We start from the raw sequence: 27833 nt of genomic DNA on the forward strand, positions 1-27833 counted from the left end.
ACTCATTAGAGAGAAGAAGGCTAAGAGGGGATTTAATAGAGACATCTAAAATGATCAGAGGATCATATAGGCTGGACAGTGAGAGTATTGTTCCGAGGATGATGACATCCGCTTGTACAAAGGGGCATAGCTGCAAATTGAGGGGTGATAGATTTAAGACATATATCAGAGGCAGGTTCTACACTCAGAGAGAGAGGTAAGGGTGTGGAATGTCATGCCAGCCACATTAGGGACATTTCAACAGTCTTTGGATAAACATATGGATGATGATGAGGTAGTGTAGGGGGAATGGGCTTAGATTAGTTCACAGGTCGGTACAACATCAAGGGCCGAAGAGCCTGTTCTGCGCTGTATTCTATGTTCAATGCTTCCAGATTTATTAATTTAGTCTAAATTCCATCAGCTGTTGCACTTTTGGATCACAAATCTCATGATATTTTCAACTTTGAGTCAATGAGCTTTGAAAGGTTATAAAGCTTCATTATGTAATAGTATTCATGTTTATCATACAAATGTCAGGTTGCAATATTCTATGAGTAAAGGTGCAGCTTTTTTTGATTCATGAAAAGGTGTTGACCAATTAACTTTTCACCATGAATGTGTCTTAGTCCATTTGATCTTTTTTAGTTTAGTGTTTAGTGTTTGGCTGTTGGTTAGTTGACTAGAGCCCTGACCTCAGTCACCCTTAATAAGACATTACATCTAATGATCAACTTGTTTGAAAGAATTGCCAATCCATTTTTTAAAGGTGGTAAATAGAGGGAGATGTGAAATCGCTGCTAGCCAAGATCAGGTCTCTGTACATGAGAAAATGTTTTTAAAAAATTGAATCATCCTGTTTAAAGATGTTATTGCATACATTCATGACCACATGATACAGAAGTATGTCATTTTGAGAAAGCAGAAATAAGCCACATTATGGGCCTTACCATTTGTCTTAAATTGGTTATTTTTGTTGTTTTAAACACCTTCAAGAATATGCATTTCTTTTGAAACTAGCTGGAAGTTTGGGAAACCTATAATTCCCCATTGTTTTCTCCATAGCAATGCCTTGCCCAGTTCAAGTCACGTTACCAAGCAATCTTTGCACATTCTCCCATGTCTGTGTGGGTTTCCTCCGGATGCTCCAGTTTCCTCCCATAGATGTGCAGGTCAGGTGGATTGGCCATGCTAAATTGCCCATAGAGTTAGGTGCGTTAGTCAGAGGGGAATGGGTCTGGGTGGGTTACTCTTCAGAGGACTAGTTGGGCTGAAGGGCCTGTTTCCACACTGTAGGGAATCTAGTCTAATCTAATCTACCCATTTTGCCTGGAACAGAAATGATTATGAATATTAGAAATTTGGCATTCTTATGTAATCCCTAATGAAGATCAGAAAGCTTCAGCAATCTGTCTCTTTTTTCTACACCTGTCAAATACAGCAAATGGAAGTGTAATATCTTAAGATTAAAATTCTGGGACATTCTAGTCTGAGATTTTCTCTCCTTTGTACATATTAGCGTTTTCAAAACGTTGAAACCCTTTGAATGAAAGGGGCAATAGAAGCATGGATTTGGGTAAGAGATAACCATTCACTGCAACTTTTGTTTATCTTTGGATTGAAGGGTATCCCAAATGGTTCGATACGAGGCTGTTGTTGTTGTATAGTAATGACTGGGACATTTTGGGACTGGGGAGTGGAACGTCTGCAATTTGGGTTTAGACTTTAAACTTGCAAATGTAGAACCCAGTGAAGAAAGTAAAAAGTAGGTCTCAAAGTCACAAGCTGGTGGAATTAAACTAAGTTCAATAATATATGATATAAATTTGTCACCAAGCATGAGCAGAGTCAATACATGCTGAAATAGTACAATTTAGAAGAAGGCCAAGGAGAGACCTGGGGTTGTTCATGACTGCTTAACATTTTCAAGGTTTAGATGGTGAATAAAGAAAAGTACACTGGCTAGAATTGATGACCAAAAGGTGCAGATTTAATTTGATTGACGAAAGTATCAGAGGTTGACTACAGTTCTACCTTCAACACTATGGTTCCAAATAAACTAATCTCCAAGACCCAAGACTTGATGGTAAAGTCCTGGGGAGTGTTTGTGAACAAAGGGAACTTGGAGTGCAGGTTCATAATTCCTTGAAAGTGGCAACATAGAATACTACAGGCCCTTTGGCCCTCAATGTTGTGCCAACCTTTTATCCTACTCTGTAAGATCAAACCAACCTAAATACCCTCTATTTTACTATCATCGATGTGCCTATCCACAAATTGCTTAAATATCTCTAATGTATTTGACTCTACGACCACTGCTGGCAGTGCATTCCACGCACCCCTCCACTCTCTGTGTAAAGAACCTATCTCTCCTAAACCTTCCATTAATTACCAGATCCTCTGATCTGTAGCTCTTGTTCCTATCCCCCCCTAGTTTAACCTCTCTAATAAGGTACATGGTATTCAAGTGCTCTATGCAGTTTCCCTTTAGTTTAAGCTGATTAACTAATATTGAGGTGGCTAGGTCACAACACTGAGTTGTTGCACTGATCTCATCTCTACTATAAATAGATGTGGAATGCAAATATGAAAATTTCAGTTTAATAAAATTGAAAAAGTATACCATATTTCTGTGCAAAAAGTATGAAATAACTATCACTAATATGATGGTCTTTTTGTATTTGTAGTATATATATCTTCTACAAGCTATTTTGACTTGCTAGAATTACTTCCATGAACTCCTTTGCTCTTCAATCTATTTCCTTTCCTTTTTGAGGACCACTCAAATCTCACCTCATTGATCAGACCTTTGAATTACCCCTCTTACATCTGCCTTTGGCATTGCGTCCGCTTTTTCCAGTATCTTTGTGTAAGTCTCGGGGATATTCTCCTTGTTCAACATGCTGTAGAAGTGTATGATGATGTTGAAGCATTATTGTTTTAGGAAAATCTTTACAATGATTAATTGTTGCCCAACATGTTCCAACTATTGAATGCAGCGCTACGGGTTCCTGTCAAATGTCCTTTTAAATTCAAGTCCTGTGTGCACTCGTATGTTTTTGGGTGAGTTCTAATTCATCTATTTTAAATGAACAGTCAATACGCCCTCAGTGACCTGGGCGTTTTTATCCCTCTGTTGACATTTTTATTTTTAGTTTGTTAACTGTTGCAGCTTATTCTGCAAATGTGCTGCTGCAACAAATTACAACAGTGACCACAGTTTAAAAATGATTTGGAGACACCAGTGTTGGACTAGGGTGTACAAAGTTAAAAAAAATCACACAATACCAGGTTATAGTCCAACAGGTTTATTTGGAAGCATTAGGTTTCAGAGTGCTGCTCCTTCGTCAACTGGAGCAGCGCTCCGAAAGCTAGTGCTTCCAAATAAACCTGTTGGACTATAACCTGGTATTGTGTGATTTTTAACAGTTTAACAAGTATTTCAATGGCTATAAAGCTTTCTTGAATGTCTAGGTGTCATGAAATGATCTATACAAATGCAAGTCTTCCATTTATTCCTTTAGTTGATAGGATTTCTCTTTACATTGACAGGGATTATCTTTATATTTTTCCACAAAGCAGAGTGAATTTTCCTATTGCTAGCAATGACAAGGAAAATTGGTGTCAGATGTTGGCACAGCCATGATTTTCCAGAAGGCACTCTAGTGCCATGCAGATCCACTGGAATGAGATGCTCACAAGACATCCTGTTTCATAACTTTGGCCATATGCGCCTTTTAATGTTTGCCAAGGCTGTGGATAAACCTCCATTTTGGGATGACCCAACAGTGTATTAATTATGACAAATGTAGGCAGAGCTAGAGAAAAAAAGTAGAGGATGCATCTACAAAACTGGACCACTTTTTACCACTTAGTGAGGACTTTAGTTCTGAAACAAGTTTTAATTACAATGTGTTCATTGTTAGAGAGTCATACAGATAAGAAACTGACCCACCGATCCAACCAGTCCATGCCAAACATAATCCTAGAATAAACAATCCCACCTGCCTGTGCCTGGCCCATATCCCTCCAAATCTTTGCTATTCGTGCACTTATCCAAATGTCTTTTAAATGTTGTAATGGTGCCCACATCTTGCACCTCCTCAGGAAGTTCATTCCACCACAAACCACTCTCTTGTGTAAAACATTTGCCCCTCATCTTTTTTAAGTCTTCCTCCTCTCACCTTAATGTGTCCCCTAGTCTTGAAACCGGAGGGAAAAGACAACTACCGTTAAACCTCTCTATAACCCCTCATTATTTTATGAATTTCTGTAAGGTCTGATGAAGCTTACAGATTCAAGGCAGCATCAAACATTGTCACACCTGTTTTTATAATCACCCTGTTGTTTCCCCATGAATTGCAGAAAGGTGTCAGGTTTTCAGAGTCGATTTCTTGCCTGTCCTACATTGGTTAACTTTAAACAATGGAACTGTCAGACTCTCCATACTATCGGATTGTAACTCTCCTCTCTTTTTAATTTGCTATCAGAAATGAGACAAAGGAAACTATAAACATGCAGTTGGAAGCCGAACAGTGACCAGAGGATACCAAACAGCAAACAGTTTCAGAAGTGTGGGTCTGTTGTTAACAGCAATGATCTTAAGTACCAGTTCTATTTCCTGGAAACACCTGCTGAATGTTGTGGTTCTGTTCGCTGAGCTGGGAGTTTTTGTTGCAAACGTTTCATCCCCTTTCTAGGTGACATCCACAGGAGGCTGCCAAGCACTGAGGATGTCACCTAGAAAGGTGACAAAACTTTTGCAACAAAAACTCCCAGCTCGGCGAACAGAACCACAACAACAAGCACCCGAGCTACAAATCTTCTCCCAAACTTTGAACACCTGCTGAATGTGTGGTCTGAGCTGTGGTTCGAGGATTAGGCTTATCAGCCACAGAGGGACTCACAGAACCCATGACCAGTTATGCCGAATTTCTTAGGTGGACAGCCAACTCATTAGCAAGTGATTACCACCACCACCAACCGTTTATAGCACAGAAGCATGCTTTTCTGACTTGTGACAGAATTTATGCTACCACCAGCCTTCCCTTTCTTCTCTTCTAACCCTAACAGGATAATATTTTTTGTTGGAAGTCTGCTTTATTCTTAGGGGCTAATTACTGTTTCGCAACCCAATTGAATGATTATCATTTTCCTTATTGTGGGTAATGTGAAATACACAAAAAATGCCCAGCCCTTAAAAATTATTACAACAGTGAATTGCATATTCTCAATTTTTGAAGATGTTAAGTTTTCAAATCACTAATTTACGTAGAATATAGAGCACTGAAACTGGTCACTCAGTCCAACTAGTCTGTGTTGGTGCTCATACTGCATGGGAGTCTTTTTTTCATCCACCTCATCAGATCCTTTCAGCAAGTCTTTATGTTCTCTCATCAGTTTCATGCATAGTCTTCTTTTAAAGGTCTAAGCTATTTGCCTAAACCACTTCCTGTAGTCCTGAACAAAAGCAAATTACCATCAGAAATCTGAAGCAAACATTGCGAATGCTGGAGAAACTTAGCAGATCTGGCAACATTTCTGGAAAGAGAAACCATGTATATTTCAAGACTGGCACGACTTCATCTGAAAGTTCTTTGAAATGTTAACTCTGTTTCACTTTCCACAGATGCTGCTAGTCCTGATGAGTTTCTCTGACACTCTCCATTTCTGTGGTACTGAGTTTCACATCTTAAACACTCTGTCTCCTTATTTCCCTGTTACCTTTGATTGTGGCTATCTTGTGTTTGTGGTTCCTAGTTTGACATTCTCCCCAAGTGCAAATATTATAGCCTGTCAAACAAAACTTAATTTTAAATCTCTATAACATGCCTCTTGTAAGTCATCTTAATAAAAAAAAAGCCCAACCTGTTCAATCTTTCAATAATTACCATGTATTCTGGTATCATCTAAGTAAGAAGGGCTTATGCCCAAAACGTCGATTCGCCTGCTCCGCGGATGCTGCCTGGCCTGTTTTTCCAGTTCCACATTTTTCAACTCTAGTCTCCAGCATCTGCAGTCCTCACTTTCTCCTATCATCTAAATAAGTCATTTTTGCAATAGTCTAAAGCATTGATCTTTATCATAGAATAGAGATTGTATCTATTGCTCATTGTACAGTGAAGTGCATCTCACCAGGCTCCTAATTTTAATCTAACTTTAGTAGTACTGAATTCTACACCACGAGAGAGAATCACGAAGGCTTTGTTTGCAGTTTTCATTGCTTTGCTGACATGATCCTGCTTTTATTGGTTGCTTGTATCTCTCGGTCCCTTAGCTTTTAAACATGTTCATTAATGAACCTTACCTTTCACAAATGTTGTTTTGCTTTGAGAATTTGGTGTGTCACAGAAGAATTGTGGCAATTGCTTGATTGCATTGAGGATAATTAGTTGACGAGGCTACATGAGCATTCTAACAAAGGTGCTCCTGATACAAATGTTGCCCACAAAATGGCAACCATGAATTGGAAAACAAGCATATGATTCATGTTTCGTTAGAATAAGTGAAGGTAGGACTAAGATTTGTAGAATGAGGAATTATATTGTCAAACGCTGGTCAGGTACAAGGTTACTTTGCCCTTGACGTTTTATCCAGATAGGGGTAATTGGCCAAGCTCCATCATGTCTGAAGTTTGAATTGTTCATTGAGACCTTGTTGTTTACCCAAACAGAGAGTGCTTCAGGCCAAAAGCTTAAAAGGTCTTTTGAGAAACTGGTATAGTCAAGCGGTGTGGCCAACTCTCTAGCTATACAGTTCAATTCAATTTGGGAGTGAGTTAAGAAAGAGTCACAGGGGAAACTGAATACTTTCAACTGTAAGTTGCCTTTGCCATAGTTTACTGTTTGTACTAGGGGATGTGTATATTGGTACTGTTGCAAGTATTTTCAGAACAGCATCATTAAGTTGGGTTTGGATAGGATAAGTTATCCATATTCTGTTTTCTGTTCTTTTTTGTCTTTCATTCTGTAATTTTGTAAATAAATTTTGTTTGTTTAAAACTTGGCAGTTGATCCAGCTAATTTACACCAGGAATATCCACTATACACCTAGCTAAACAAATAGCAAAGTTTATGCTCTGAGCTACCTGCTTAAAAAATGTTTTGAGGGGCCTGGCCTAGTCCAGAACAATATTCCCACATGGAATAAAGAACCAGTTGTCCTCAAGACAAATCCAAAGATATTAAATCTTACAGAATTGTAAATATAACATTCTTTAACAGTTTATAACCCATCATCTTCGGTCAGGTTGCTAGTTTATTGTCACCTTGTGTCTCTCTGGAGATTGTTGCTGTCAGCCAATGAAGTCAATTGGTGAAACAGTTGGACTGGATTCAAACAGTGTTGGACATACAACCTTTTTTTCTCTTACATGTTAACTGCCCCTGTATAAGAGGCAGAAAACTTAAAAGATGAACTTTTATTTAGAAACCACAGTTTAGGTTTAGTATTTGTTTATGTAGTATTTGTTTTAATTTGAAGTGTACACTGTGATTCAAATAATTTGTTCATTGGAGCATGTGTTACTGTGGTGCCTTTTATGAGAGTCATGGTACCTGATTAATTTGGAGAGCTGCTTTCTGTCAGTTGTGCTTTGATGTTATTACTGCACAGTTAGTATCAAGTGAGATCAAACTGTCCCTATAGTATAGTCAACAATGGGGATCTTGGAGAATGAAGATAATTGTTCATTCATTATTCGCAATGAAGTTTGACTTTTTCTTTCCTTGGGACATACGTCAGTATTTATTGTCCATCCCTAGTAGTCCTTGTGAAGGTGGTGGTGAGCTGCCTTCTTGAACCTCTGTAGTCCATGTGCTGCTGGTTGATCCGTAGTGCCCTGAGGGAGGGAGGTCCAGAATTCTAACCCAGTGACATTGAAGAAATATAGTTCCAGTTCAGGAGTTATATAGTGAGTGCTCGGAGGGGATCATGCAAGTGGTGATGCTTGCATCTTTCTGCTGCCAAAATCCTTTGGGGTCATCTTGGTTGTGGATTAGAAGATGATATTGAAGGAGCCTTATCAGTGATTATCAGGAATCCGTCATTCGCTTTAATTGGAAGCACACAATTATCCATTCTGCCCTGCCAAGCACATTTGCAAGCATTTTAAAACAGTCAATTACATAATCCAAAAATGATGATTATTTCCAGTGTAAGAAAATAAATCAATTTTGTGTGATTCAAAGACCAGTAAAGCTGAATCATTGCTATTGGTCAGAAGAGGATCTGATTAATGAAGAAAGTTATAAGATAATCTGAGTGGAATTTTAGCCTTTAAAAAGCTGAGTTTGAGTTGGTGCAGTCATTCAGGTTATAATCTTAAATAAATCAATTCCATACTCAAATCTGATTCCTATCTGTCTGCATTTGGCTTGAACAGTGTAGCTGATTGGTACTTGAAATACGTTTGTGATATAATATCCACATCCTCAACAATGAGGGAGCCCAGCACATCAGTGCAAAAGACAAGGCTGAAACATTTCAGCCAGAAGTGGCCAGCGGGATGTCTCCTTTTGCCTCCCCAACATCACAGATGCCAGTCTTTATTTAGCCAATTCAATTCAAACCATGTAATAATAAAAAATGGCTGAAGATGCCAGATACTAAAAGGACTACAGGTCCTGACGACCTTCTGGCAATAGTACTGAAATTGTGTGCCAGAACTTGGCATGCACCTAACCAAGCTGTTTCAGTACAGTTTTAATAATGGCATTTACTCAGCTATGTGAAAAATTGCCCAGGTCTGTCCTGTATACAAAAATTAGGCAACTCCAACCCAGACAATTAGTGTCCTACAATGCTCCCTCTGGGGGGTGGAGTATGGAACTCCAAACTCTATGTAAAGCAGCAACTTTGAAACCCATCATGCCAATTGGCATGCACAGAACTTTGGAGTGGCTGCACAAATTAGGATGGCAACATCCCCTCTCAGTCTTCTCTCAATCCCACTAACAGAGTAGTGTGAGGGGTAGTTGACCGTGCTATCAACTGCCACTTAAGAATGACTGACCTACTCTGTGTTCAATTTAGTTTTAGATAGGTCATTTCAGTTTCTGATATCTATCTATGTTTGGATCAAGGAATAACAATATAAACTCCAGTGACCAGGTGAGAGTGTTTTCTTGACATAAAAGCACCATTTTGCCAATTTATGGCATCAAGAAGCCCGAGAAAAAGCTGGAGTCAATGAGAATCAGCAGAAAGCTCTCCATTAGTTGGAGTCACACCTAGCACAAAGGAGGATAGTTGTGTTTGTTGGAGGTCAATATCTCAGTCCCAGGACATGACAGCAATTCCTCAGGGTAATGTCCTCAGTACCACCATTTCAGTGGCTTCAACAAAAATTATCCATTCCTCATACAATCAGAAGTGGAAAATTGGCTGATGATTGATGATTGCAATTGGTGCAGTTTGTATCCATGCACTGCAAGACCTCTGTCAATGACCATCTCCAATGAGAGAGAATCCAAACATCATCTCACGACATTCAATGCCATTATCATCGCTGGACCCTTCAGTATCAACATTCTGAGGGTTGCCAATTGATCAGAGCATAAACCAGGGCTACAATATGAGTACTTTGTGATGAAAAGTATATGTACTATATATTTTAAGTTTTGAAATTTGGATTTAAAACTAGTGACATGTGTTTACTTTTGAGAAACACATATATGTAAAAAGTCAAAAACTTCATCCAGAACAGTGACTATACTCTAGCAATGCTCAGAAAGCAAGTGGCTCTATGCCCTTTTGGTTTATGATTGGAAAATTATTCATATTTTGGTAATTTACTTCAGATCTTGATCTTGATTTAATAAGGGATCAAGGATTACAAGGAGATGGCAAGAAAATGGAATTGATAAACATGTTATGATCAAATGGCAGAGCAAACTTGGTGCAAATAGATTAATTCTGCTCCTACATATCTTATGGCCTTATATGTGGTTCAAAGAAATGAAGGCCATTAGATTATTTTGAGTTCAGAATAATTGAGGATTGATTTTAATTTAGAAAACCTAGAGGTTGAGAGATTTTCGGGCAGTTCAGAGGAGACCTTCTTGGTGTCAGAAGCAAGTATAATTTTTCTTCTTACAGGACTTCAGAACAATTCAGACAGAATACAGTGAACTCAGAAGAGTTTAGTTTGTGCAACTTACAGACTAGATATGTTCAGTTTGTAAACTCAGGTTAACAGAAGCTAAGTCAAAAAGTGTGGTGTTGAAAAAGCACAGCCAGTCAAGCAGCATCCAAGGAGCAGGAGAATCAACGTTTTGAACATAAGCTCTTCATTCTGCTCCTCGGATGCTGCCTGACCAGCTATGCTTTTCCAACACAACAATTTTTGACTCTAATCTCCAGCACCTGCAGTCCTCACTTTCTCCTCATCAGAAGCTAAGAAAGTTCAAACTCTTCTATGAGCATTCATGCAAGATTCCACAGTTCATGGGAGAGAACTTAGAGAAAATTGGTTAAGTAAAAAATTGTGTCTCTCAAACTTAGACTCATAGAGAAGTACAGCATGGAAACAGACTCGTCCGTGCCAACCAGATAGCCTAACCTAATCTAGTCCCATTGCCAGCACTTGACCCATATTCCTCTAAACCCTTCCAATTTGTTGATTGAGTTTTTTGAGGAAGTTACGAAAAAGATTGATGGCAGAGCAGTAGACGTTGTTTATTTGGATTTTAGTGAAGCCCTCGACAAGGTTCCACATGGTATAGTGTGGGCGGCACGGTGACACAGTGGTTAGCACTGCTGCCTCACAGCGCAAGAGGCCCAGTTTCAATTCCCGCCTCAGGCGACTGACTGTGTGGAGTTTGCACATTCTCCCTGTGTCTGCATGGGTTTCCTCTGGGTGCTCCGGTTTCCTCCCACAGTCCAAAAATGTGTAGGTTAGGTGAATTGGCCATGCTAAACTGCCCGTAGTGTTAGCTGCAGGGTAAATGTAGGGGAATGAGTCTGGGTGGGTGCACTTCAGCGGGTCGGTGTGGACTTGTTGGGCCGAAGGACCTGTTTCCACACTGTAAGTAATCTAATCTTTAAAAAAAATCTAATTTTAAACTAATGCGTAAAGTTAGGTTACATGGAATTCAGGGCAAGCTTGCCAATTGGATGCATAACTGTCTTAATGGCAGGAGACCAAGAGTGGTGGTAGAGGTTTGCTTTTCGGACTGGAGGCCTGTGACTAGCAGTGTTCCACAGGGATGGGTTTGGAGCTGTCTCTTGTTTGTCATTTATAAGTGATTTGGATGAGAATATAGATGACATAGTTAGTAGTTTACAGATGACACCAAAATTGGTGGCACAGTAGATAGTGAAGAAAATTGACTAAGATTACAAAGAGATCTTGATCAAGTGGATTAATGGGCTGAAAATGGCAGATGGAATTCAATCTGGATAAATGCAAAATATAGAGGAACCTTAGTTATCCTAAGGACACAGGCAGGGTGTATTTCGTTTGGATAATCGAATGCCAGATGACACAGTTAGCCAAGTATCGAGACCTTGAGATCTTGTCCAGATAACCTGAAAGTTGGATACTTGAATGCTGGATAATCGACGTTTGTCTCTATTGCATTTTGGAACAATAAACAGTTTATATAGTTAATGACAAGGCATTGGGTAGTGTTGTAGTACAGAGGGACCTGGGGTGCAGCGACATAATTCTTTGAAGTTTGAGTCACACATAGACAGGGTGATTATTGCCTTCATTGCTCCGACCTTTACATATAGGAGTTGATATTTTGAGGCTGTACAGAACATTGGTGAGGATTCTGTACAGGACATTCTGGAATACTGTGTCCAGTTTTGGTTGCCCTGTTATAGAAAGGATTTCATTAAGCTGGAGAGGGTTCAGAAGATATTTACCAGGATGTGGCTGGGTATGGAAGTTTAAGATATAAAGAAAGATGTGATAGGTTGGGACTTATTTTCATTGGAGTGTAAGAGGTTGAGAGACGACCTGATAGAAGTTTATAAAATAATGAGGGGTATGATAGGGTCAGTGATAGTTGCCTATTCCTGAGGATGGAGTATTTCAAGACTGAGGGCACAATTTTTTAAGGTGAGGGGAGAAAGATTTATAAAGGATGAGGGGCAAATTCTTTCCAGAGGGTGGTTCATGTGTGGAGTGAACTTTGAGGAATTGATTGATATTGGTACAATTACAGCATTAAAAAAGACATTTGGTTAGGTATGTGAATAAGGAAAGTTTGGATGGATATGAGCCAGGAGGAGGCAGGTGGAACTAGTTGAGTTTGGAATTATGATGGCATGGACTGGTTGGACTGAAGTCTGTTTCTGTGCTGTGTGACTCTATCACTCTAGAATTTGAAGATTTGATTGATACATTATTTCTTTGGATTTGAATCTCTGTTGTGTTGGGTGTCAGGAAACAGTTTGAAAACTTTTTTTTGCTGTGCATTGCAAGGTCTTTCTAACTATGGTCTATATTGGAAAGCTTTTCTAAAATTGGTTAGCCTCCTGTGAATGTACCTCAGTGATAAAGCACTATGTTAATTAACTAAACAAAAAAATGATCTAGCATGTCAGATTTCATACTGCAGTCTGACTTGTTCAATGGTAACATCAGCTGGCATCATAACAACTAGAGCTACAAGAGCAAATGAGAAGTAAGGAAGTCTGTTGCACCTGACTCACATATTTCCTTAATGCCTGTCCACTATCAGCAAGGCATATCAGGAGTTATTGGCATAATCTCTACTTGCCTGGACAGGTTCAGCTCTAAAACATTTAAGAAGCTCAACTCTATCCAGGACAAACCATTCCATTTGATTGGCAGAATAAATATAGGTGAAATGGAGACAACATCTGTGTAGGCTCCTTATTTAAGCCAGGATATAATTGTACTACTTGTAATTCAGGGAAAGTTCACTCAACTTCTTCTTGGGATGAAGGGCTTACCATATAGAGAAAGATAAAACAAGTTAGGCCTTTATGCATTGAAATTTAGGAGAATGAGAAGTAAGTGTAAGTGAGTAATGCCGTAGCAGATTGAGTTCAGAAACTTGCTCATAACCTTCAGTTCGCGAGTAGGCTGTTCAGACTTAGACAGTGTCCCGGAAGGACAATGGAACTGGTGACTAGTGAATCACTTAAGTGGTGGAATGGAAGATAGCTTAAGAAACATTTTGTCTTCGTTGGAATTAATTGTTGTTTCACACTGGGTATAGGTGCTGGATAAGACAGCCTGACAACAGACACAGGAAGCGATGATAGTGAGGTTGTGCTTCTGAGCATGTGAATGGTGTTAAGTCTTTGTTCTTTCTCACAGACATCATTCAGTTTTCAGAGGTAATAGTTATATGATGTGAGGATTAGCCAGTACATGACACCGGTTTTTAGTTAGATAGGTAAGAGTGGAGCTAATGAGCAAGGATAATACTAGCCAGCTGGTTAGCAAGGTGCTTGGAGGAGGACAAATGTTTCAATCACCTTGCTCAGGTATATTGGCAGGTGAGATTTGAAACTGGGCCTCTGCCCCTGAGTTGGGGATAGAATGAAGAGAAATACAGTTAGGAGGAGGATAGCCTAAATCAAAGTTTGAAGGAATGTAGAGAGAAGAATAAGGATTGTGATGATGAGCTATGTCTTTTGTGACTATGGTTAGGCTGTTTTAACGCTGTGTCTAGGGCATCAGTGTGAATGGAGAGATCTAAATGTGCAGTTCTGGAAGTGTTAGGCACAGTTTTGTGGATTAACACAACAACATCCATGAACTTTTAGCGGAAATAAAGCAAGATTCAACGTCATAATTTGGAGATGCTGGTGTTGGATTGGGTGTACAAAGTTAAAAATCGCACAACACCAGGTTGTAGTCCGACAGGTTTAATTGGAAGCACTAGCTTTGGGGGCGCTGCTCCTTCATCAGGTGGTTGTGTACATCACACTGTAAACTTTTGCTATAAATTCTGTCTTACAATTGAGTCCTCCACGACCACCTGATGAAGGAGCAGTACTTCAAAGGCTAGTGCTTCCAACTAAACCTGTTGGACTATAACCTGGTGTTGTGTGACTTTTAAAATTCAACATGCCAGCTTAACAATTCATATCAGGCCTCTTGAAACCAATCATGAACTTAGAAGTCTTTCTAACTTTGTTTTATCTATATACTTCATAGAAACTTTTAAGTATTGGCTGTTTGACAGTAAACCTATTCCTATTGTGTGACATAATTTCCAGCTTTTACATTATTGCGAATTCTAAACAAATTGTCTATATTAGCAAACTTGGGCTATTTTTAAAAGCCAGGAGTTTAGAATTACAGTTCGCTTGCTAGTTTAAAAAAATGTTTGTATTAAAATATTCTTTGTTGATTATGCCTAATGAAAATAAAAGAATCATATTTTATAGAAAAAGCCCTTCAGCTCATTCAGTTTGTGCCACCAAAAATATGCTAAATCTGCACAAATCCTAACTTTACAGCAGTATGGTCCATAACCTTGAATGCTATGCTATTTCAAATGCTCATCTGAGTACTTTTCAAAGGTTGTTCGGTTACCCACCTCAATGTTCCTTCCAGGCATTTCTTTACAGATCCTCACCACCCTCTGGATGAAAAATGTTTTCCTCAGATTCCCTCAAAACCTCTCCACTTTAAAATTATGCCCTGTTCTTATCGACCCTTCAACTAAAGGGAATAGCTGCTTTCTGTCGAATATGTCCATACCTCTGAATCCTATATATCTCTATCAGGTCTCATATACACCTTTTCTGCTCTAAAGAAAACAAACCCAATTTATCCAGCCCCTCTTCCGAACGGAGGTGTTGCATCCAGGCAACATCCTGATCAATCTCCTCTGCATCCCTCCAGTACAATCAAATCCTCCCTATAGTGTAGTGACCAAAACTAAGCACAGTACTCTAACTGTGAACATGAAAAGTACATTAATTCCATGCTCATATATTCTATACCTTCTGAACAGCCTATTAACCTGCCATGTTTGGGGCAAACATCTGAAGATCCCTGTGAACTTCCTAGTGGCCTGCCACTTGTTGAGTACTTGCTTTTCTTGTGACTACTTGTTATTTTGGTAGCACTATGTCACCACACCTTTGTCCGGGTTAAGTTTCATCTGTCACTAATAGAACACGGAACAGTACAGCACGGCACAGGCCCTTCGGCCCATGATGGTGTGCTAAGCATTTATCTTAATCTAAGATCAACCTAACTACACAGCCCTCAATTTACTGCCATCCATGTGCTTGTCCAGCAGTTGCTTAAATGTCCCTAATGTATCTGTCTCTACTACTACTGCTGGCAGTGCATTCCACGCACCCACCGCACACTGCATAAAGAACCTGCCTCTGATATCTCCCCTATACCTTCCTCCATTCATGTTAAAATTATGACCCCTCGTGACCGCCATTTCCACCCTGGGAAAAAGCCTCTTGCCAACTACTCTCTCTATGCCTCTCATTACCTTGTACACCTCTATCAAGTCAACGGTCTTCCTTCTTCTCTCTAGCATGAAAAGCCTGTGCTCACTCAACCTTTCTGCATGAGACAAGCCCTTCAATCCAGGCAGCATCCTGGTAAATTTCTTCTGCAACCTGTCTAAAGCATCTATATCCTTCCTATAATGAAGCAACCAGAACTGGACACAATATTCCAAGTGTAGTCTTACCAAGGTTTTATAGACCTGTAGCAACACCTTGCAGCTCTTAAACTCAATACTCCTGTTAATGAAAACCAAAATACCATACTCCATCTTCACAACCCTATCAACTTGGGTGGCAACTTTGAGGGATCTGTGTACATGGACCCCAAGATCCTGCTGTTCCTCCACAATGCCAAAAGTTCTGTCTTTAGCCCTGTATTCAGCATTCAGATTCAACCTTGCAAAATGAATCACTTCAGATTTAACCAGGTTGATCTCCATCTGCCACTTCTCAGTCCAGCTCTACATCCTGTCAATATCTGCAACAGCCCCCGACACACTCTACAACACCACTAGCCTTTGTGTCATTGGCAACCTTATTAACCCACCCTTCCACTTCTTCATTCAAATCACTTATAAAAACTACTAAGTGCAGAGGCCCAAGAACAGACCCCTGCAGGACCTCACTGATCACCGACCTCCAGGCAGAATATTTTCCACCCACTACTACTCGCTGCCTTATTTAGGTCAGCCAAGATTTCCTGTATCCCATACCTCCTATTGAACCTTATCAAATGCCTTACTGAAAGCCATATACACCACATTCACTGTTCGACCTTCGTCAACTTGTCTCGTGACATCCTCAAAGAACTCAATAAGGCTTGTGAGGAATGACCTGCCCCTCACAAAGCCATGCTGACTATCTTTAATCAAACTATGATTAACTACTCAAAGGCATGACCTGCCCCTCTCAAAGCCATGCTGACTATCTATAATCAAACTAATCTGCCCCTCTGACCAATTGTTCTGTATTCTCCTGTAATCTGAGAACTCCTTCCTCCTCCTTCAACCACCTGGCCAATTTTCATGTCATCTTGTCTTTTGCAAACTAACGTGTCATCCTCTGCAGCCCCATTCTCATCTGCATCATTTATGAGAAAGTGAGGACTGGAAATGCTAGAGATCAGGGTCGAAAATTGTGGTGTTGGAAAAGCACTGCAGGCCAGGCAGCATCCGAGGAGCAGGAGAATCAATGTTTTGGGCATAAACCCTTCATTAAGAATGTGGGGGCAAAAGGGCTGAAAGAGAAATAGGAGGCTGGAGGCAGGCAAGGTAGCTGGGAAGGCGATTGGTAGATGCAAGTGGAGAGGTGATGGTGATAAGGCGGAGCACATGGGTGGCTCCACCCTCCCCTCTGACCTATCACCATCAGCCCCCCAACTTCATCTACCAATCGCCTTCCCAGCTACCTTTACCCCACCCTCCTATTCATCTCTCAGCCACCAATCACCCCCAATACATTCCTGATGAAGGACTTGTATCCAAAACGTCAATTCTTCTGCTCTTCGAATGCTGCCTGACCTGTGCTTTTCCAGTGCCACATTTTTTGACTGCATCATCTCTGAACGTTGCAACTAGTATAGGACCCAGCACCAATTCCTATGGTATACCACTAGACACAGTCCTCCAATCACAGAATAGTCTTCTACTACCATTCTCTGTCTCCTGCCATAAAGCAAACTTTGGATCTAACTTGCCAAGTTGTGTGCTTTTACCTTCTTTATCAGTTTCTCATGTGGGACCTTGTTGAAGGCCTTAGTGAAATCCATAGAAACTACATCAAATGCGCTTCTCTCCTCTACATGCTTGGTCACCTCAATTCAACTATAAATTATTTTGGGTTAAATTTTTATAAATTTTAATAATTTTCTACAACTTTTCTTTTTACATTCAGTGCACATTTGACGATGATGATGGTTCTACTGTAACGTTGGCTTGGGTTGGAGATGGAACTGGGGTAAGTTAATGTTTTCATGTGTGTTTGAATGAGTAGGATACATCACAGCAATCGTGCACAGCCCTTACAAAAATGAAGCAATTGTTTTTATCAGTTATAAAGTCAGCAGTTTCATGGTGTGTTTGTTTTTGGACAATTTGCATTCTGTATTCATTTGAAAAGTTAACCAAAAACTGAAAAAATTAGTTTCATTGTGAGGAAACCAGAACCTGTATCCTGTATTAAACTAGGAGGCCTAATTCTATGATCCCTTTGTTCCAGTAGACAACTGTGCTCTTGAAAAATATCGGTAAGCTATGGGGTTGTATCATCGATTCTAACCTACACATTTACAAGTGCAGAAAGTTGTTATCTGCCCAAAACAGCAGAATTAATGCTGCTAAGTACTTGAGGTATTCCAGTTAGCTGTGCAACATTGCACTCAATGTTTACTACCATGTGGTAAAAATCAAGATCTACTGTTGAAGATGATGATGAGTTTCTTGAATGCAGTGAGTTCATCAAAACTGTCAAAGACAATGACTTTAGCTTGCTCTGTACAGTTTTGGTCGTCTTATCTCAGGAAATATATTGCTACAAATGTGCACAAAGTTTGTTCTTGGGATGGCAGGACTGTCCTCTGAATTGAGATTGGTTGAATTGGGCCTGGACTCTCTAGGGTTTTGAAGAATGAGAGATGAAATACTTAAGGGATAGACAGGCTAGATGCAGTTACAATATTTCCTCTAGTTGGGGGAGTCTTGAAACATGAGGCACAACGTAAGAATAAGGGGGAACACCACTTAGGTATGTGATGAGGTGAAACTTTTCTACTAGGAAATTTTCAAACTTTGGAATTCTTTACTAAAGATGGGAATGAAGTGGGAAAAACACATTAAAGTATACGATCAGTTATAATCATATTGGATAGCAGAGCAGGCTCGATGCTGTACCTTCCAGATACTGTATTGTACCACGAATTCCAATTGAGATTCCCCCATCACTTCAGATTTTCATCCATGACAGAGATAGGGAACCCATTATGAGGAAGCATGTTTCTTAACTTAATATTACTAGTGAAGCTATTGGAATCAAAGGAACAAGCTTAGACATTTCCAAATGGCCAAAATATGAATGTGGGTAGAGCACTAACAGACAAAACCTATGCAGACAGATTTTAAGGTATTGCAATAAGAAGGAAAACTGGGCAACAGATGTGTTCCATTAATAGTATAATAATAACTAATGATGGACTTGACAGAACCCAAGCATTTAGTAGACATGGCAAGTTGGACTTTCATGGAGGAGAAAGGAATGTTAGGTTGAGAAACTTACTTTTGGAAGTGTGCCAAGTCAGTATCTCATCCCACCATGTATTCATTTAAAGGATTGGTGGTGAGGATGCAGTGGGATGGACTTGGGCCCACCATCTCTGAAGGCATCTCACAGGTAGCCAAAGGCAGGCAAGTGCTAAGGTGGGCAATTTACAAGATCGACCTCTGCTTCCCCAGGATTTTAATGCAGTTATCTTAAATACTACTAGGCCTTCAAGCCCACACCTTTCATACCTCATCAATCCCATTTTCCTTGCATAAACCTCATACTATTAAGCCTCTCCATTTTCTAACCATTACACCATATCCCATTCATGTAGCCTTTCATCCTCTATGCTGTTCCATTTGTGTTCACCACTGACACAAACAATGAGTTTCATTTTGACGGTGGCAAGTATTTGGAAAGTTCATGAACTAAGAACAAAGAAAGTCTCCTTTGGGAGCAAAAAACTGCTGTGCCTACAATTTTATAAAATTGTCAATAGATATGACCATTCATTGTAGCAATAACGCAGGCTTTACTCCACTTCAAACTTCTCAGTGTCCAAAAAACAGACATGACATGACAAAGGACTGAGAGATAATTTTAATAAATACAAAATCTTTAATCAATCAAAGTTAAGATTCCCTTTTAACATCCATAAAACATGGATGTAAATCTGATTCTGCCAGTGAGAATTAGAGCTCAACCAAGTATTCCTAATGAGACCAGTTGTGAATTGCACCGACAGAAATAGATGACCAGTCATTTTATTAGTGTGGTTCAAAATTAGCTATGGAGTTTTTCAGCTCTTTAATTTGCTGTGACTGAAAGACCTCCGGTAGTGGCCTTTTCCCATTTCTGCCTAGTAGACCCTTGGGTTTTGCCAAAAATTTACTTATTCATAGAATTTATAATAGTATATTACATGATCATTGAAAGTTGGCATTAAATAAGGTGTGAGCCAAATTCTTACAAATCTACATTTGCAAATTGCATTTATAATTGCAATTAATATTTAACTGAAGATTAAGGATTTTACCCAGTTTCCAGCCCCTCAGCATCTTATGGCTGAAAGGTGTTGGGCCTTTCAGAGGCCTTTTCTTACTATGCCTTTGTAGCTGCTGCAAATGTGATTGAAACCTTCAGCATTTCATCCTAGACCTTGCAACGTGTCCATCCACAACACTCCCACACTGGGACAATTCTTTGTGCTGGGCGACCAGTAATTTTCAAGCAGACTAATTGATTTTCTCAATGTATTTGATTTTTATGTCTGTGCACTTCTCTGGGAGCAGCCTGTAGACCACAGAGTCCTATGTAACAGAGTTACTCAATGAACTTTGTCAAAATCATTGCATCTTTTACTATTCTCTTCGATTGCATAAGCGCATTCTAAAAGAAGCTGGTCACTGGTGGTCTCCCTGCTATAGAAAGGATGTTGTGAAGCTTGAATGAGTTCAGAAAAGATCTGTAAGGATCTTGCCAGGGTTGGAGGGTTTGAGCTGTAGGGAGAGGCTGAATAGCCTGGGACTATTTTCCCTGGAGCATTGGAGGCTGAGGGGTGACTTTATAAAATCAGGAGGGGCATGTGTAGGGTGAATAGCTAAGGTCTTTTCCCTGGGATAGGAGAGTCCAAAACTAGAGGGCATAGGTTTAAGGTGAGAGCGGAAAGGTCTAAAAGGATCTAAGGGACAACCTATTCATGCAGAGGGTAGGGCATGTATAGGTGGAGGGCCTAGAGAGGAAGTGGTGGAGGCCGGTACAATTACATCATTTTGGCGATATGAGGACTGAAGATGCTGGGAAGTCAGAGTCCTTTATCAACATTTAAAAGACATCTGGGTGGATTTATGGATGGGAAAAGTTTAGAGGGATATGGGCCAAAGACTGGCAATGTGACTAGATTAATTTAAGATATCTGGTCAATATGGGCGAGTTGGACTGAAGGATCTGTTTCCATGCCGTACATTTCTAAGACTCTATGCCACATCCATATCAAAGCCAATAATGCTAAGCAACTTGGCAACAATAAGGTAAGATCAAATAGCGATACATTCAAACTCTTGTGCCTCTTTTGATTGTAAGATACAATGGCTACAAAGTGAAATTGTGCAAAATAGCTCTACAGGTTAGGAGGATTTGAATTATTCATACTTGTCTCATAATGTCAATTGAGTTGCCACAGAGTCAAATAGGTAATGGAAGCGAGGATCATGGGGTGCAGACAGGAAAGTGAAAATGTGATCAGCCATTATCTTACTGAATTATGCAGGAGGTTCGAAAGGCCAAAAGGCCTACTCCTGCTTTTAAGTCCTATGTTCTTATGCTCTCGGCACTTGTTCATAAAAGTCAAGTGACTTAATCATAGAGATCTACAACATGGAAACAAACTCTTCAATCCAACTTGTCCATGCCGATCAGACATCCTAACCCAATCTAGTCCCATTGTCAGCACTTGGCCCATATCCCTCGGATTTCTCAAGTCGATGCAACGTTGAGGGTTGAAGGGCCTATAGAACACTGTTGCGTTTTATGTTCTAAACCCTTCCTATTCATCTACTCATCCAGATGCCGTTGAAATGCTGTAATTGTACCAGAGTCCTCCACTTCCTCTGACCATTCAAAAGCTGCCCCTTAGGTCTCTTTTATATCTTTCCCTCTCACCCTAAACCTATGTCCTCTAGTTCTGGACTCCCACACCCCAGGGGAAAGGCTTTGTCTGTTTATCTAATCCATGCCCCTCATGATTTTATAAACCTCCTTGAGGTCACTCCTCAGCCTCCAATGCTCCAGGGAAAACAGCCCCAGTCTATTTAGCCTCGCCCTCTAGCTCAAATCCTCCAACTTTGACAAAATCCTTGCAAATCTTTTCTGAACCCTTTTCAAGTTTCATAACATCCATCTGAAAGTGTGTTATATTTTGTAAATTACTAACTGGTTAGTTTTACTGAGTCATTTCACAGTTGAAGTGTATGATTTCTAAGTTTGTGCTGAGCTATTCTCCATTTTCTTTTGCCTTTCCCCTGTAATATCTATTTTACAGGTTCAGATTAGCTAATTTATTAATATCCAATACACACATTTGTGATTAGAAGCCTTTCTTTTCATCCTTCTCCCCCACCCCCTCCATTACCAAGAACAAATCAAAGTGGGGAAGCCATACAATAATTTGTGCAACATTTAGTATTGCAATGCATTAGTACCTGAAAATGGAACTGCTTTTTGATTTTAAAATGGCATAATCATCTGCAGCATATTCAGAAATGCAATTTATCTTTTTTTTTGTGCATACCTCTCCATGGTTTCTTTAGCTTAGAAGGTGGGGTGACTAAAGTTACATTGATTTAAGTCATAACACTATTCAGTTTCAAGTGGAACCAGTTTCTAGCCATTACCTTGTGATGTGGAATGACCTGCTCTACCAGTTTTTAATCACCTTCAACAAAACATGTTTGGTTTTATTGTTCTTAGCCTCTGCAGGAGAAAATTGTTCTGTCAGTCAGTTGTCTTCACTCCTCCAACATTGAAATACACTTAGATTAGATTAGACTTACAGTGTGGAAACAGGCCCTTTGGCCCAACAAGCCCACACCGACCCGCCGAAGCGCAACCCACCCATACCCCTACATTTACCCCTTACCTAACACTACGGGCAATTTAGCTTGACCAAGTCACCTGACCCGCACATCTTTGTGACTGTGGGAGGAAACCGGAGCACCCGGACGAAACCCACGCAGACACGGGGAGAACGTGCAAACTCCACACAGTCAGTCGCTTGTCGGCATATTTCACCTCTCTGCAAGAGTTTACACATTGTTAGGCTGAGATTCATCATGCCATCTACATTAGGAATGCCCAACTTCAGGTTCACAGGCCACATGTGACCTACCAGACTATTTGATATGGCCTGACATCTGTTTTACTAGTGGAAGGATTTACATTTAATTCATGGATTTTCCATAATTAATAAATATATGCCTTCATAGATCACGGAAAAAATATGCAAAATGCACACATTTTTTTTACATGCTGTATTTTTTTGTGTTATGCAAGTTGTATTTGAAGCAAGGGTTTCAAATCTAGCTAAGTGGAAGATTTTGCAATGAGTCCTGGGCCTGGAGTTGTGAGCAGTCTAGGGCCCAAAACCGTGATGGGGAACCTACAGCCAAATCAGGGCTTTCAGGGAGGCTCAGGCTTGAGGACGAGAAGAAAGAGATCAGAGTTTCACCATGGGGAGAAGACAACAAGAGTTAAATGGGGGTGGGGAGCTGCGAGTCAGACCGTGATGATAAGAGGGCTTGATAGTCAGGCTGTCAGGTTGTTCCCATTAATTTTTCTTTTGTTTCAGTTTTATAAATGAAACTGCCTTTTACCAAAGTGAGTCTTCAGAAAAAGTTAATTTGGCCAGTTTCATTTCAGTGCAAAATGTATTCTGGTAGGCCCATGATGCTGGTGAGCTAATACAGAGTGCAAAGCACCCTTGGATTATTTCCTTAGTTAAAGGGGCTGAGTAAGAGAGAGACATGGAAAGGATATAGATGAGATAGTGAGGAAGAAGGAGATAGGAGTGAGACAGAAAGGAGGAAAGAGATAGCAGTAGGGAAGCGAGAGAGGCTTTAAGACGATAAAACCCCAGGCAAAAAGTCAACTCATTTCTGACACTGATTCGCGTGCGAATTTTGCGGAAGCCACCTCACTAGATGCAAACCAATGTCAACGTTAAGTTTACCCAACTCCTTAGCTCAGCTTCAGCTGTCGCCACTTTCCTGGTGCTGATGAGTTGGGACTGATTCTTTTTCTCTCTCTTGCTCTGTTTCTTAAACAGAAAGATAAAGATGGACTTCATTATTAAACTTCTCTGTTTGGTGCTTTTTAATGGTCATTTTTATTATTTAGTCAGTTAAATGATCAATTCATTCCTTTTTTAAAGAAGCTAGTGTTTATTATTGTGGAAGCACTTTCCTTATTGAAATCTACATCCAGAGGAAGAGAGAAATTGTAAAATTTAAAACTATGATGCACTAAGGAATGTTCTGACTCAGAGAACCAAATTCATCTTGGGCCCAAATCAGGTGGTATACACCTTGCCCAATTTTCCTTGCCATTTAATTCCATTCCTCCCTCTGCTGCTTCCATGTTTTAACCTCTGATTCGTATCTATTTAGCTCAAACTTCTCATTGTTTTATACATAGTGTATACTTTCTTTCTATAGGGACATAACCCACTCCCCTAAATCTAGAGAACTAAGGCTTGGGAACTCTGTGTGCACTGATACTACTGGATTTTGCCCAGCTAAAGCTGTAGAGCATTGGGAAGCATCCTGCTGCTTCTTCAGGTAGGACCACTATATAATGTCAGGGAAGGGTTAACTGAAGCTGAGTATGTAAAGACCCCAACCTCGAATGACAAAACTTGGGGGAAGGAACCTATTACTGTGGCAGATTAGCTGGTCAATAGTTATGCCAGTGGCTGCTGGAATGTAAATAACCTGTCAGCAAGGTTAATTTAGTTCCACGTTGTCATCTCCAAGCACTTTTCTGAAAGCTATTTTGACCATTAAAAAATCGTCTTAGCTACTCAAACCTTCCCAATGCAGGTAATCATGAACAGGTCATTGGTCAATTTGGACAAAAGGCCAAGAGGGATGCCACACGCACACACCGACCTGCCCTGTCAGCATGAGTATTGAGTCATTTATGTCCCCCAAGGTGTGCCAAACCAATGTTTCTTTGCAGTATGGTTGTTCAGGCATTGAGCCATGGAGATTTCCAGCACTGAAGGGCATGTTCTGCCGATTTGTCTCTGCTTGTTACCTATTCCAGAATTAGTGTCACTGCACCTCTCTCTGTTCTGAGCTCTTCTTCACCTCTGGAGTATGTCAAGTGCAGGAAGTAGTAATGATCATTCAAAATGTGCAATATGCAAGGTTAGAAAGCAGTAGAGATCTTGAGCTGTGCTAAAGATATATGAAAACCTGCTGTATGACAAGACATAAAAGACCCTATGAGATTTCTATAAACTAAATTCTCATTTTGATTATCTTGCTTTGAGAAAATTAGAACATGTTCCCTTGATAGTAGATCTTTTTGTGGCAGTTAATCCTTTTTAATAAACTTTCCCTCGGTATTTATGATTACTTTTCTTGCAGTGAGGATACACGTGCATATACAGAACATACTTGTCGCATTGCTCCCCTCCCCCCTTCTAATAAACTTAAACATAACCATTACTTGTTAACTGTAAATTTTCCACTTTGGGTACTTTAGCACTAAAATGAGCACTCGTTTTTTTTTTGCAGATCATTCTTGCTTTAACTACTTTCACCTTGCCAGTTCCTTGGTTGTTTTTTGGTGGATCCTCACGACTGTACAGAAGGTAAGACAATGCCACTGATTTTTTTTTTCTACCCAGCAGTTCAGAAAAGGGGGTCTGATCATACTGTTCTGCAGGAGGTGAGATCTTGACAACATTTCCTCCAGTAACCTGGTTGCCCTGGTTTCCCTTGGAGATGGGGGTGGCAATGAGTTGCCATCTCAAGCTGTTAGAGTCAGTGCACTGAAGATACTCCCACAATGCTGTTAGGTTAGGAGATGCAGGAGTTCAATCCATTGACTATGAAGGAACAGAATAACATATCCAAGTGTGACTTTGGAAAGGACTTAAAGATGATGGTATTTCTATGTAACTGCTACTTTTGTACATGTAGAAGATTTCAAGTTTGTGAAATGCTGTTGTTCAGGGCTTGAGCAAGACTCTGAGAGATCTTTTTTCCTAAAGTCTCAGTTAATAATAAGTGCAGAGCAACTAGCATGCCTATATAAGTGGCAGGCACAGGCCTAAAACCGTCTCTTGAATATAATCATGGGGTCATGAGGATCCCAAATGTGATTACCCATGCCCAGTGATTATAACTTAAAATTAGACTGTACCTCTCAATGGTACAGTTGATTATGGCTGGAACAGATCTTGGTGGTTGTGCAGCACTGAATAAAAAGTACAACAAAGAGAATCTTGGTTTCTGGACAATGCACTGGAGAGATGGCTTATTTCTGAAAAGAGTCCGAGGCCCTCTGGGAATATATTTGAATGGTAGTGGAGGTCAGTGCTGGAAGTTGAGCCCCAAGGACCTGGATACAGCTGGTCCTGTTGTCACCCATGCTTATGTGGGAATTTATAGGCTGTGAGCTGCTCAATGATACCCTCCAAGGTTATCTGCCATCTCCAGTACTGAAGATCAGCAGCCTTTGAATAGCCAAACCAAGGGCAGCCAGAAGTTGGGCACTAAGGCAATGGAGGGTGATTAGTTGACTTCAGTATGAAATGTAAAATTATTTGGTTTTAGTATTTAGTTTGTAATGTTTAGTTTGAGGTGATTTTTACTTTTGCATTGTAATCATACCGACGCTTTGATTAGAAAAATAGGAAAGTAAGGGACTGGATGGTTGATGAATGAGAAATTGCAGTTGTGTTTACTTGGATCAAAGTCAGATGTATGTTCTATAGACAGCACAACTAATAGAAGGCCTGAGTTGGTTGAACTTTTTCTTTGTTTCTCTTGTGCTCTGACCATTCAACTACTTGTTGTGTACCTGCTGGAAAAGGCTGCCTCTTCGTGGTGCTAGAGTGCAGCCCATGATGAATCTTAATGTTTGCCTTGATAAGTGCAGGACTCTTCCAAGCAGTGGAAGTATTGTTTCAGCTCCGTCTGTTCGATCACAATTCTTGTAGACAAACAGCACACAAAGGTATGGATTCAGCACTGGAGTGGTGTCAGTTAAGTGTTCCTATCACCTAGTATCTAGGTTTTGGTTCGTCAAGTGCCAGCATATCGCCAACCTGGGAGGATCCACACTTAAATTTAATAGTCACACTTCTCTGCACAGCCATTGGCACTGTGGTCTGTAATCTGCTCTGAAGATGCAGTCATAGTAGGTGACAGATTTCAGAAAGAAGCATCTTAGTGAAGTGTAAAAATTGTTCCTCAGTAAGATCCAGGTAGCAGAGTTACTTCTTGAATACAGTGAAGAACTACAGCTTCCTGTTCTTCCTCCTCTTCCCCTTCATCGCCATCATCTCTGCGTTCTATCGTCATGCCATATTTTGGGGGGGAATTGGCCGAGTCACACAATCTTGTCTGGGTGCAGTTTGTTCAGAAACTTGAAGTCAGCAAAGACTCCTTCACATCATTCACACCACTCCTTGTGGTTGTTTGCAACTTCAACCTCAATACACAACACCACATTCATGTAGAATTGAAGCAACAACCAGAAGAAATCAACCAGCAATCAAACTAATGATCTCTTTAAATAGCATTCTTGAATAGGATCCTGTCCTGATGCTGAGAGATTTGTTAGATTAAGAGAGAGCATTAGCTGTAATGAAGAGTTTGGACATGTTTGTGCTAGAGTCAACTCAACGGTTGCATAGCATATCTTGGTGCCATCTATCCCATTTCCTTTGTCAGTGACGTTTCATCAGTGCTGATGTTCTGATGACAAATCATCAGCCTGAAATGTTAATTCTGTTTCTGCCCAGATATACAGCCTGCTGAATATTTCCAACACTTCCTGCTTTTAATCCTGACCAATGTTCGGTGTGACGGAAGTTTATTATCTCACATCAATTGACCAAAAACCTTGGTGGATGTTTTTAACATAAGAAACCCATCTTGGCTAAGTTGTTATGGCATAATGTTGGGAAAAGGGAAGGTCAGTGCACTAGGGAACATTACCTGTAACAACTCCTAACAATGACTGCTAAGCTTTCTCAGTTGTGAATTTGACAAATTCACCAATGCTGACAGGAGAAAAGCACACCATTTAACCACCAGATGGTAACATTAAGTAAGAGTCATCTTTCACTCCTTAGCCTGAGTTCCTGATAACCATATTGTGACAATGTGGAAAGCGCAATGTGGTTTTGGTATGACCCTCCTCCTGCTCTTCCCCTGGCATGTAACTTGCATGAAAGGAATACCAGATAGTGTGTATGATATGCAGTATATTTGCCACTTGTTCCAGTTTAAAATAGGGGAAAGGCTATCTATCCATCAATCTGGAACTCAACCAGCAATAAGAAGCTTTCAGTCCCGAGAGTACTGCCTGCCATTAAGAGAGTAAAATTCAACTTTGTAGTG

General features: G+C 40.2%; 1 protein-coding gene across 2 annotated transcripts in view; it reads left to right on the forward strand.

The window, feature by feature from the left end:
- Window positions 1–27833, forward strand: part of LOC132824991 (sortilin-like) — a 116307-nt gene that overhangs the window by 19478 nt on the left and 68996 nt on the right. For both annotated transcript variants that reach the window (XM_060839945.1, XM_060839944.1), the window contains exons 2-3: window positions 17338–17400; window positions 24996–25072. In XM_060839945.1, coding sequence (XP_060695928.1) covers window positions 17338–17400; window positions 24996–25072 — 140 coding nt within the window. The remainder of the gene's footprint in view (window positions 1–17337; window positions 17401–24995; window positions 25073–27833) is intronic.

Source organism: Hemiscyllium ocellatum, chromosome 19, assembly GCF_020745735.1.
Source record: "Hemiscyllium ocellatum isolate sHemOce1 chromosome 19, sHemOce1.pat.X.cur, whole genome shotgun sequence".
NCBI classification, from domain to species: Eukaryota; Metazoa; Chordata; class Chondrichthyes; order Orectolobiformes; family Hemiscylliidae; genus Hemiscyllium; species Hemiscyllium ocellatum.